At 40.2% G+C, this 13485-nt stretch overlaps 1 protein-coding gene across 9 annotated transcripts in view; it reads left to right on the forward strand.

Moving 5' to 3' along the window:
• INAVA (innate immunity activator) overlaps nucleotides 1–13485 on the forward strand; it is a 44717-nt gene that overhangs the window by 15784 nt on the left and 15448 nt on the right. For 5 of the 9 annotated variants that reach the window (XM_081946134.1, XM_081946137.1, XM_081946133.1 and 2 more), the window contains exons 2-4: nucleotides 7590–7712; nucleotides 9893–10017; nucleotides 11776–11895. In XM_081946134.1, coding sequence (XP_081802260.1) covers nucleotides 7652–7712; nucleotides 9893–10017; nucleotides 11776–11895 — 306 coding nt within the window. In that variant the 5' untranslated portion in view covers nucleotides 7590–7651. Of the gene's footprint in view, nucleotides 1–7586; nucleotides 7713–9892; nucleotides 10018–11775; nucleotides 11896–13485 lie in introns of all 9 variants that reach the window. The other 4 variants (XM_081946135.1, XM_081946132.1, XM_081946140.1 and 1 more) reach the window with 1 other exon arrangement.

Here is a 13485-nt window from a genome sequence, read left to right on the forward strand (position 1 = left end):
CTGCGCAGTGTTTTCACGAGCATCACACAGTAGTGTGTGTTTGTTGTTACAAACCATAATATTTAACACAAATGTTTAACAGGGTAAACTTTGTGACAATCTGTTCAAAAATACAAGTTGTCCCTAAATCAGATGTTCTTATCCTAGGGATTGCCTCTACCATGTTAGTGCCATATCATGCAGTGAGATCTGACGGTCATCCTGCATTATAGAACAATGGAAGTTGGAAATAGGGTTTTATTTGTAATTGTGGGACTTGAAGGATGGGAAGACATCATTAAGATAATAGGAGGGTTCATCTAGCTAAAGGGAGGTACCTTGTTGCTATCACCATCTATTCCCATGGCAAAAATGGGCCCACCTGATTTTAGTTCAAAAACAGTGCAAACTATATTTGTTTGGGCATGGATTTCCACAAGTAATTTCAGAAAGAATTGTGCATTGCCCTGGTTATATCAAAGTTAGGGAACTTTATATTCTGCCAGTTAAACATACTTTTTTCGTCCTACGTGTGCATCCTATTAATGCTATTACTCTATGTTCAACATAAAATATCACAGGGAAGATATTTGTTGGGAGAGCGTAACATTGAAGGAGCTTCCAGGGTGTGCACCCATTGTTTCATGAAGCAGAAACAGATGACCAAGTTTCACAGGGTGTGAGAGAGCTGCGAGGCTGCTGGGGGAACTCTGGGATAATAATGGCAAGATTTTAATCTCTTAATTGTTCAATTAGTCAATTAAAGTAGGACAGTTAATTAAAAATAATAATTCAACCAGTAGGCAGCCCTGTTTTGACTTTGGTGGTTAGCTGACAAAAAAGGAGCTCTCTCAGCACACTCTTTTTTTTAGAACTGCTTGGAGGGAGCGTCCAAATATCCATTGAGTTTGGTGGGGCAAGAGTGGGGCACTGAGTCACAGTCTGGGATCTGGTGCCCAGAGGACAGTTCCAGATGATTATTTAATTACTGTGCAATAAATATGCAGTTGCTAATCTGGTGGGGGAGTAGGGAAGGGAAGAGATGAGGAAGAGATGGGCACATTTTTTGAAACAGGCTCCCCCCCCCCCCCCCCATGCAAATATTGTTTTCTGGGCATAGAAGGTGGGCCATCTGTTTGAACTTGTATATAGGTTTTTTTTTCCCCATCTAGTATTTCTATTTCCATGTTCTATTGGCTAGTTTTGTGATGCTCTCAAAGTCATTTCCACATTATCATTACAGATCATTTTATTTTATATGTATTTCGTTTATTTTCTTAAAAAAATTACTTGTCTAAATTTTTTACTCAGAATTTCTCTCGACTGTCCAGCCTAGATATCTTGCACTGTTAAATTTCTGTTTTGTTGGCCACCACAAGTTCTTTTGCTTAGTTTTAGGTTATACTCCCCCCCCCCCTCTTCAACCCTGAAATACATGGATGGTGAACAGGCTGCCTCCTTGAAACTCTACTCCAAGCTTTTCCTTACAAGGCTGTGCTTAAATTTCGGAGGGAACTCCAAATTAACTCCCCATTAGCTCCCCTTCTCAAGTGAACTAATTCTTCTCCTTAGTAGTTGAACCAAACACTTCTATAACCTTTCAATAGGTAACTGATCTGAATGGCTTTTCAGATAAGGTTGATGCTGTCAGCCTGGAATTTATGGATTTATTAAATTTATAGGGCTGCCCAACTCACATACAGTGAGTCAAGGTGGCTCATGGCATTAAAAACCCAAAATCTAAATTTTCTTTTAATCCTGATTTGTTTGCCTGTTTGTTTACATATTTTCTGCAGTGTTGAACCTGAAAAGCCGTGAGTGTATGTGTATCAGTCAGTCAGAGAACTGTATGGCTTGAGACACAACCTGACGCAAGATTTTGCTTTGTCAGTCTTGAGGGCTAGAAATATAAAGTGAAGATAGTTTTTAATGCAGTTTGATTTCCATCTATGTTCAGGAAATTTGGCTCCATTTCTTGGTTATTAATTAGGTGCTTTTGCACAGTCATAGCCCACGAAAGTGCAGAAATACAATGCAGGGATTTAAAGGCTGATTCAGACAACCACTAATTGTTAACTGGCTGAAATGTTGGCATGCACTAAACAAGTTGGATGCATGTATATATGGGTGGGAAGGAATGCCTCATGGGATAATTCTGATATGCATATCCATATTCTGTTTGCCTAAGAATACTGTAAGTGAAGGGGGTAAACTCCTACTATACTATTTATGGTTGCATATGAAAGCTGGCATTAGAACGTTAATAGCCTTCCCTCTATTTTTTAAAATATTTCAAAGGGGTATCAGTTTAAAGTAAGTAGAAAAGTAGTATGAAAGGAGGTATTTGTTTCCTTTCCTCCCCATCATTTCTCTACTCCAGATCAGCCTTCCTAAATAGCCCCTTATGAAGGCTGGCCCCTATAAAGATAAGGTGGAAATCCTTGGGGACAGAGAAAAGTTTAAGCACTGCTTCCCACTATTTTGTTTTCACGACCTGTATCTCAACTAGCTTTAAAAAAAAAAAAGTCAGAATGCATTGGAATTGGGCAGCTAATAAATTCAAATAAACAGAATAAAGTCATCGCCATCTTTTAGACCTCTAATAGATGCATTGATATGTATGGGCTGGTTTCATACAACATCCATAACTGTTTACTGGATTAAACCATTTGTAAATTTGTGCAGTACATTGAGGTGCTAAAATTGCTGTGCGAATGCAGTCACAAAAGACTTTCACTAATTTGATTGCGCTATGCTACTCCAGCTGTTGTAGTTAAATGGGCAGTGTGGTTTGAAATAATCAAGAAATACTTGAAATAATCAAGAAAGACATTTTGAGCATCACATAGGTCAGGGGTGTCCAAAGTTGGCAACTTTAAGACTTGTGGACTTCAACTCCCAGAATTCCCCAGCCAGTTGAAGTCCACAAGTCTTAAAGTTGCCAACTTTGGACACCCCTGACATAGGTAAACTGGGAGGGGGTTGCTCTTTGTTTACAGTCATGTAGAAACAGAGTTAAAAAATGAAAGCTGAATCTATTTCAGAATTCCAACAAGATTTGTTAAATTGACTCAACTACTTATCATACAGCAGCACATATTCCCCACCTCTTCTGTAATCATGAGAGATGATTGTACAATTAGACCAAGGCCAATCAGCAGGGAATAGATTGCACAAAGTACAGGAGGAGAACTAAAAATAGAGTGAACGCGAGGAATATTTGGGTGAGAGTGGGGCAATGAAAGCCAGGAGGGCAAGGAAGGGTGGTGGTGGAAATGTACTTACATAAGCTTCATAGCATCTCTGCTTAGTTTTGTAATCAAACAGAATAACTTCCCTAAGGACTTTGGGAAACCCTAGTTGTTTAATGTTTTAAATCAGGCAGATTTTGCTGTTTTGTATATAGTGTCTGTATATATGTTTTAACATGAACATTATCAGGGAGAAATAATCAAGTATGGCTACAACATTTGTAAATAAATGGCAAACAATATAGGCACACAGACATAAAAGAAGTAGATTGGTTTTAGTACAGTTCCTAGGGTGGTATTTATTTGAAGTCTTGTTTGTTTGATTACATATTTAGAAGATTAGAGTGGTTGACTTTTTTGGCCAGGATGGATGCTGTGGCCAGACTATTTTCATTGATCTACCAAAGTTGTATCTATATCTTAATGTAGAGGCAGGTTTTGTTTCTCTACCTGTGGCTTCAGGTTGCAATTGCTTGAAGGTGGAAAAAACCAGCTTTCTCAACCAGAAAGTAAAATTCATCATCCAATAGTGGCTTTTGAGGGTCTATTGCAAATAGTGGTTTTGATTAGCAAGCCCAGCTAATTATTAAAATTTTTAATTAATTAAGTTTAAGTTAGCAAGGTTTAACTCCCCCCCCCCCTTTCCTGCCACACAGGGCAAAGTGTGTATCTTTTATATCTATTGCCAAGCAACAGGTTTAGAGAAGGGGGAGTGGCAAGTGGTAGATAGAAACCATTCTTCCTCCTCCGGTATGGCGAAATGGCCTAGCTCTGCCTTGCACTGTTTTGAAAAAGGCTATTTTAAAACTGCAGTTTGAATAGAATGATTTTTATTGTTATGCCTGGGCAAGTATGGATTCTACTTGTGTTTTTATTTTAAATTATTGAAAGCTTGTAGCTGTATGGCACAAGTATATCTTACAGCTAAAAAGCACCCATGCACCCTTTTCTTAGCTTCATAATCAAATTGAAAAATGTGCCTAGCTCTTGTTTACCTCTAAAAAGCTAAAATTGGCTCTAGATTTAGTCTTTTCTAAAATGCTTCTTAGTTTTGTTACACTTCAAAATGTGTGCTGTATTTCAGAGGTGGGTTACTCCCGGTTCGGCCCAGATCAGCCAAACCGGTAGTGGTGGCAGTGGCCCACCCACCCGGACGCTTCTGTGCATGCTCAGAAGTGTCGCGCACGCAAGTGCACACAAGCACGAGCAAACCAGTAGCGCCAGGATTTGAAACCCACCACTGTTGTATGTGCCTTGAAGGCACAGAATGACATGGCTTGTTCATCCCATCCCAGAAAATGTACCGAGGTTGTTCCTCTCCTGATGACCGCACAATTTATGTTGCCTCTTAATATCTGACCCACATTTTGTCCATCATTCAAGTTTGCCTTTCAGCCACTATATTTGGTAGAATGCCTCTTTTGCTTTTAAAAAAAGTCCTGGCTTAGTTTTTGGCATCTCCAGAAAGGCCAAAAATCTGGAGAGTCATTGCTAGCACATTACAATCTCTCTTCCACTTGGGTTCCCTCCAAAACTGTAGATCTCCATGTCCAGAATTCCAGGATATGATATTTATTACAGAGAAATTTACAGTTACAACTTCCAGAGGGTGCCCAGACTGGGAGAGAGGTTTGCATTATTAATAATATTGTCCAACTGGGCTAAAGGTCTGATCTAAGGGATTTACTTACATATCTAGTTCTTGCAATATATACTTTATTATGGAATTTTCTGAAGAACCAAAAATACACTTTTTACTAAATAGGGCTGAGAGTCGGGTGTTCATATTTGAAGACTGGAAATACAGACAGGAGATAGTCCTATAGTTTTGAGGGAGACACTGATACTTAAACTTGTGTATTTTCTCATTGGGAAGAGGTTCCAAAGCTACAATGGCTTTTGCCACGGACTTGCTAATTTGTTAGATAGATATCAGGTGAAAGGACAGATGGGCAAACCGGAGTTGTACAGCCTGCAGCAGATAGGACAAAACTGAACTACTAGTAAATGGATTGCGGGCTGGCAATTTGGAAACAACTGAGACATTTTTTCTTGTGACAAGTTATCAGATCCAAGAAGCCAGCACTCTTGAAAATATCATACATTGAACCATTGACCTGTTTCTTTTATTTACTGACCATAGAAATAGGAGCATTATGAGTTTCTACTTTAATTTCCTGGCTGAAGAGTTAACTCTTACTCATGTAAAAGTTATTAATGTCTGATCCAAAACAGAAAGCCTGATATGTGTTGTAATTGTGGGAATTATATTGTTCTGAGGAAAGTGTACAGCACTATGGATTTGTGGTTGCCTATTTCAATTTATGAATGGGATTGTTTGTTATGGGAGGCAGAGGAACAGGCTCCTACCCACACAGCCTCCTATGCTAGTTTGGAGTGGAGTGAACAATAATCTGTACAGGTCTAAGCAACATCACCTTAGGTCATACAGCTCACTAACAGCTGTGAACCTTGTCCGTCCACCTCCTCCTGTTATTTTTTTTTCCACCCCCAGGAGACTGGCAGTCCTGTGATAAGCTCCAGACAGAAACTCAGAGTGACTTTCAGATTGACTCATCCAGTAGGGGTGGGGAAGTGCTGTGCAAACAAGTGAGGTTGCAAAGAGGAAGGCTTGGAGTCACCCTGGCTGCTGGGAAAGCAATAAAAAGCGATCCCTACCATATAATGCCCCAGTTTTGAATGGCCCATCTGGGCATCTGCGATGAGGTCTCATGGTCACTGCTTCCAATGCTGAAGTTTGTTTGCTTAGCACTTCCTGCCAACCTTCTGGCGTAGCTTCTATAGATTTACTTTTTGCTGGGGTGGGGGAAGCAAAAGTGAAATGATGGGCACATGGCGTCATCACAAAATTAGAGATAACATGTAAGGGAGATAAGAATTCTCTCCAGCAAGTTTCTTTCTTTCTGCTCTCTCGTTTTCTTCCCTCCCTCCCTCTCTTTGCCTCTCTATCTCTCCCTCCCCCTTTCATTGTCTTTTCCCCACAATTTTCTCCAGACTGGAAATGTGCTTTCTGGTTTGGTTTAGTTACTAACAATGAGTGGAACCTAATAGCCAGGAGACTTGGGTTATATATTAGTATATAACTATATGAATTGATTCTCACTTTGAACTAACTTAGAGGCCCTTCCCCTTCCTACAGTTTTTGGATAATAATACTGATTATTATTCTATATTCTATAACTATCCCTATAAAATGTAAATTATTACTGTTAATTCTAGTTAAGGTTCTGTGCAATCTTAGTGACAAGGTAATTCGAATTTGTATTCTATGTGAATTGGATTATTTAAATTTACATCTGAGATTATCCCTGTTCATATCCTTCATTAGATACTGTATGTTTAACAGGTTTACAGAAAGCAACTTCTCTTTATGTTAAGACTGTAGCCCTCCAGATGTTTTTAAATATAAGCTAGCAGCCTTATTCACTGTAATGAGTTCTAATGGCCTGTGGGAATTGTAGTTCAGCAATAATTAGAAGTCCAAAAGTTATTATTTTGTTTTGTTGGGAGGTTATGTGCCAGATCAGGCACTGAGACACAATTCACAAGGCATCATACGACATTCATGCAAAAAGAATCCACATACCGGTAGTTCGTGTTCAGGTTTCTAATAAAAACCAAGAAAGTCCAATTGCCTCTTGGAGACGCACCTTTGGGACATCCATCACCTGGAATGATTGAGAATCTGCAGAGATATTGTCACAGTAAAATGATTTCTCTTTATTGAATAGAAAATCTGGAAGTTGGGAACAGAATAACATTTGGAGGGGGATCTTGGAGGTCTTCTAGTCCAACCCCCTGCTTAGGCAGGAAACCCTATACCATGTCAGACAAATTGTTGTCCAGTCTCTTCTTAAAAACGTCCAGTGTTGGAGCATTTACAACTTCTGGGGGCAAGTCGTTCCACTGATTAAATGTTCTAACTGTCAGGAAACAGAAGTGAAATGTGAGTCTTGGACAGAAGTATGCTGAAGCTGGCTCATATTGGCTTATGAGAATCAACTGTTGACTTTTTGGGAAACTTTGTGAGCCAGTTGAAAGCAGAGTTTAGCCTTGACACCTGGTGTGCAATGAGCTTTTAGCATCTAGTGGTCCAGTATGGCAGCAATGGAGCCAGATGTTAAATATTTATCTATTGGTCTTGGGTACATTGGTCTGGTCCACATTGGAGCCCTAAGTAGAACCTTTGCAAGATAGAGGTCTTTAGATAACCAAGTTCTGACAGCAGGTTCTGCAGTCAGTGGAAGGCCCTCATCCAGCCCTTTCTTTTAGCATTGTTCTTGCTTACTTTGTATTTGTATCAAGCATACCTCAGTCATGCCCTTTTTGTATTAGCAGAAGACGTTACAGCATTTTCCAGGTGTGATCATACTGTCTCTCTCCACATCCTGGGTTTGACCATGAAGAGTAAGAATAAAGATGAGACTAGCGATACAGACAGTGGCATCATAATCCAGTCCGGTAAGTGACTAATGGGGAAATTTCTTCTTGGAAAAATGCAGACAATATCTGGATGCTTTCTTGTGTCAACAAGTTTAAGCAACAATATATGCTCTGCTGGGGTCTTTCTTCCGTAGGCTGCTGTAGACTGAGGTTTGCTTAGGCTAGACTCTATTGCTTTTGCTAACAGTCATTTGCTGCAATTGACACAAAATACAGCTGTGCACAGAATCCCACACCTTGTTAGTCATGGCTGGCTCAACAGTCAGAGATTACCAGTGTAGCTTTATCACAGATGGGTTATGATGTTGCGCAACAGATAGTCTTTACATGGAAATGATGAAGGGCAATCTTGCAAAATAGGAATTGATCTTGGACAGGAACCAGAGCCAGGAGCTGGTGACAACAACAGTTGTATCAGATTTGAGGAATGATAGGGCAGGGTGGAGTCTTCTCTTTGGCCTGATGCTTGCCACTCATCTTGCAGTATAACTTATTACCCACTGCAAAGCTTTTCAGTTGCCCTAAAATACAGGCTGTTATATTGAAGAATTAATCCTTTCTTTTTCTGCACATATTTCATGCTTAGACTTCTAATGAAATAGCAGACTCTTGAGAAGCTATTTCATTAGAAGTCTAAGCATGAAATATGTGGCATTCTTTTTGCATGACTGTTGTCTGATGCTTTGTACGTCTTTAGTTATTTCTAAACTTTAAAAATGGTTGAATTGCTAAAAAGCGCTGAGCCACATACTTTTGTAGCAAAATAATAATAATAATCTAACCACAAATCAGCTAAGGTAATGCATATGCAGTTAAATGCTTCCTCGTGTAGGAAAGTGTACATGTCCAATGCTGTGTGCTGATTCATAATTTATTTTAATCACAGTTTATTGAATAAATTACAGGAGCTGAGTGTACATATCCCACTAAGTCAAAACAAAGCAGGCTATTTTACAACCTGGCAAGATTCATAAGCCCAGCCTTTGATGTGACTCTGGTTTAGAGCCTTTCTTCATACAGACAAGAATAAGTATAAGAATGTATACAGAGAGAGAGTCAGGCCCATTGATTCTTCTTTTTCTCAGGATAGTTTGGTCACTCTCACAAATTACCATAGCATCCTTAATAACACAAGGAAATGCTAAGAAAGAGCTGATGTGGATTATTCTAATGATGATGTAGTCTAATTGCCAACAAGACATGTTCTGTTGTGGTCTGGATAGGATGCAAACCTAGATTTTCCTTTTAGCCTCTTGGATAAAAGCAGCATTCAGAAGTACAAGCCTAATGAAAAAGTATTTTCTTTACTCTGGAAACTCTTGGGACTACAAAAAGCTTGGCTGTACCACATCTAGCTGGGTTTCTTAGTTTGGAAAGAAAGAAAAGCTAGTTCCATTGGCACTTGGAAAATTGATTTTGAAGTACCTAAACCAGGGAATTCATTATCAAATTTCTGCTTCCTCAGCAAATTCCTTTGGGTCCCATGAGTTTATCACCAAATACAGTTCACACATCTGAATGAGGACTGCTCTTTCTTTAGTGCCACCAAATTGAGGGCCTGCTGAGAGAATCTTGCCCTGCCCCGTGTTATGAATCATGTATAGGGAACTGATTGTTAGTGCCCTGTTAGATTCAAACCTGCATGGGCTGATATCATATGCTTGAAAGGAGTCATAAAGCTGACCAAGCACCTCTGATCCTATAGGAAGAAATTCTGTGCTTAAGTGAGAGCCCTGATACATATTTTTAAGGCTTTTAAAAAAATCAATGCCTGGAATTTCTTCCTCAGTCCATGGGCAGAGCAGAAAAATATATATATATATTTTTTTGCTGATAACATAACATTTAGGGATATTGGCCTTAGGCCTTGTCTTTATCTTGTTTGTAACAAATTAGACCTGCCTATTGTCTATGAAGTGGAGCTGCTCAGTCTTTCCTGTTGGGCACATTCCATGCCTCATCCCATGAGCTTCAGAAGAGCTCTTTTGAAGTTACACACAGTTTTGTGATAACAGTGTTATCGGCTTTTGAAGATACCTTTACAATCCCCCGACTGAGCTCAAAGAAGCTGCCAAAGGCCATTTCGGTCTGACTGATCAAATATTATCGAAATCCACCCCATCAAATCCACCCCATTTCTTTTCTCTACTGGCTGATAAATCAATGTGTACTTTTTGTTATTATTATTATTTTTTCAGGTCCTGATAGCCCCATGGCTGCAAAGAAGGATTTGACGCAAGCCATGAGGAAGCAGCAAAAGGCCCTTGAGGAACGCCTGGAAGCCTGTTTACAGGAACTACGAAGATTGTGTTTGCGCGAAGCAGTAAGGAGCCGAGAGAATTGTTAACCTTATTAGGGATTTGGAAGCTGCATTCCTGCAGGAAAAAATGCATGTCTGGAAGGGTTGGGATTCCACTGTCCAAGGAAGTGAGAAGGGCTTTCCATAGAGATCAAGTGATACCTAGGCTAAGTGTGAGGGTAGTGAAAGAGTAACATGGATCTCACAAACACTTGGTCTGTGATAGAACAAGTTCATGCATCATTTAAGAAATAGCTTGGTAAAGCAACTCAGGTCTTTTAATTAAAATACAATTAAGAGTCTCCCTTCAAGTTCCTTAATAAACCTGATGAAGTTTTTCTTTCCTTTGCTGTAGAGTGCAGCAGTTAGTTGATATGTGAACAGAGATGGGTTGCTACTGGTTTGGCCCAGTTCGGCCGAACCGGTAGAGGTGTATTGGCCTGGGTTACAGAACCAGCAGCGACCCAGGCTGGCCACGCCCCGAACCGGTTTCCCAATCACCGCTGCTGGCATGTTTAGTAGTGTGCGTGCATGTGCAGTTCACTATAAATTGTTCTGCGCATGCGCGAAGCGAACCAGTAGTAAAACCGGGAGCAACCTACCTCTGAATGTGAATATGGGGAAATTTTTACCAAATAAAATCAGTCCCATCAAGTTATCTTCTATGACAATGTATAAACACAACTACAAAAAAGTTACTAAGTTAATATTAAATTTGTCTCCAATTGGTTCCCTATCGGGAGTCTCCTCCTGAATATTCTATCTAGTCCTTCCCTTGGATTAGTTCATTGACTGTCTTCCTGTTTCTTTGTTTGACTGATCAACAATTTATAAAAAGCCTTTTAAAAATAATTAGTTTAGCTTGGCTTGGAATGAATTCAGTCCTGGATATTTTCCCTAGCATCAATTTTTGGTCGTTCTCTCTGCCTGAAATTAACTGAAGGCTATTTAGGAAATAAGAAAAATGCCAAAAGCTAATTGCACACCAAGCCCATTAAAATTAATGTAAACTTATTTGCCTCCTTTTATTGGTTGTGTGTGTGTGTGGGGGGGTTGCATCAGTAGGGAAGCTCATTTTCAGGCTCACGACTAAATGCAAATTCAAAAAAGTTAAATAAAATACACTGTGGTGCTGTGCTAAATAAATAGTTTAGATATTGCCGGTGCCCCTTTGGCAATCAGCTCCAGCAGCAATCTTGGTTAAATTGCTACTTCAGGCAGTACAGCAAATAGCATCCTATTTCCAGGTCAAGGTATACAATACCCAAGGCCTATTAAATCATTATGGCAGCAGAAGCAGAAAAATCACATAAATATCTCTTCTTCTATCTGCCAGGAGAAATATATTAATAAATCAGTTAATAACACATATGCTGCTCTTTCATGGTATCCAGTTCAGCTGCTTTACATTGCCTAACACAGTGATGGCTAACCTTTTTGTCCTCACGTGCCCCCACTATGCAATGCGCCCTGCCACCCTGCGCATGCATGTATGACTCCCTGCCCTCCTACACATGCACGCAATCCCCTCCCTCCCCGGTGGCCCGCTTTGGGCCTAGCAGGCCTACCTGAAGCTTCCTGGGACTCCCCGCCCCACGCACATGCGTGCACATCTCCCACATGTGCACCAGAGACTCAAAAATCAGCTGGCCGGTGGGAGGCCCGTGCATATGTGCGGTTGAGCTGCCGACAGAGAGGGCTCAGCTTGCCATAGGTTTGCCATCACGGGTCTAACATTAATATATCCTTGACTTATACTGCTTCTACATATTTTTTTGGCAGGAATTGACAGGAATGCTGTCTTCAGAGTATCCTCTGAAACCAGGAGATAAACCCCCGAAGGTCCGCCGTCGAATAGGTGCTGCTTTCAAGCTGGACCAAAAGACTATTCTTTCAGGAGCAGTAAGACATCTTGCTCACAATTTTGAGGGGATTTAGAGAATGTGGATGAGCACAGGCATTTGAGTTATCAGGAGGATCTGCTTCCTGAATCAGCATGTTAATATAAATGGATTCCAGGAGGGGGGAAAATACAATTGAACTGCAATTCAGTCACGGACACAATTATTTTGATTAGGAAAGAGGTTCTGGAAGTCCCACTTTGATATTCTGGCCTCCAAAGATACCTGAACAGGATTACCAGATCAGCATCTACTTTTGCTTGCTCTAGTAGTTAATAGCAGTAGTCATGGGAACTTCTGCTGCTAAGGCTTTTTGGAACAGGGTGGAAAAATAGCAGCTTTGCAATGCTGGTGATCTTGGCTAAGTACAAGTCTAGCATCTTTATTTTCTTAACCTGCTTGGTAAGGATGTCTTGTTATTTCTTAATTTTTATAAGGCCATCTCAGCAACGATCGGGCCAGTGTTCTGAATATTAAACATTTCTATAGGTTCAGTCATAAAGCCACAGAACGCTTTTCAAGAAGCACTGAGGCTGAGAAAAGATATTTCTTCCTCCTAATTAGCTGGTTTATGCACCTTGATCATTTTGTACCTGTTGTTCTTTTCATAGAGTTAGGTGCTTCAGGGTAGAAGGATCCCAACACTGCCAGTCAGAAGCCAATATATAGCATTTCCAACTTTCCTGCTCCAGTAAAAGGAGCGGGTAAATAAAAAAGACAGGAATACCTTCAGATTACAAATGAAAGATACCCAGTATCATTTTGTAAATGAGGCCAGACAGTTTCATAATTAAAGCCCCATCTAATGGCACACACAGTATATATCATCTATATATATATCTAAACACCAAATACCACTCACTCATCACGAAATCTCCAGAATCGTAAAGCCTACAAACTTGAAATTTGGCATATATATTCCTCTTGGCTTCTAGGTGCTCGCTAAGAAAGGATTTTTCGAAATGACCATCAGTTCATTAGTATTTGTTATATAGTAATTAACACGCTTTGATGCTAAGAAGTTCTACTCCCTCTCCCCACCTGAAAAGAACTCTGTTCCAACTGCCATTTGCCTCACATTCCGTTACCTCAGTTCAAATTGGCAGACATTCCACTCCTTCACTCAGGAGCAGTCTGGGGCTCTTTACAATATTAAACATCAGTACCTCACCAAAATGTTTATGCCTTCCACCTATGAAACTGCTTCCGGACTCAAGGCAGTGGGAGTGATATTCTCTTATGTGTTTCAATCACTGACCAACACTGAGCCAACAGATTAAACCGGAGTGAACTGGATTTCTTCTGCATTGCCCAATCATATAGTATGTAAAGCTCGGTCTCCCTTTGAAATCTGGTTCAGCTAATCCAGAAAATGTTTTTCTCTGTAGAAAAAGATTGCATGGGATCTTTACAAGTTGGGGATTCCCAGTTAAAGAGAAAGTGTCTGAAAGTGATTTTCAGTAGAAAGTGAAGGTAGATAAATCATCCCAAAGGGACATGGAAGCCTCGGGTTTCCTTCCAATCAAAGATGTAGGATGCATCATCTCTTTTACAAATAGTCGCTCTCCTGTCTGTGTCCTGTTCTCGGTTT

This window comes from Natrix helvetica, assembly GCF_964273705.1.
Source record: "Natrix helvetica genome assembly, chromosome: 3".
Lineage (NCBI taxonomy): Eukaryota > Metazoa > Chordata > Lepidosauria > Squamata > Natricidae > Natrix > Natrix helvetica.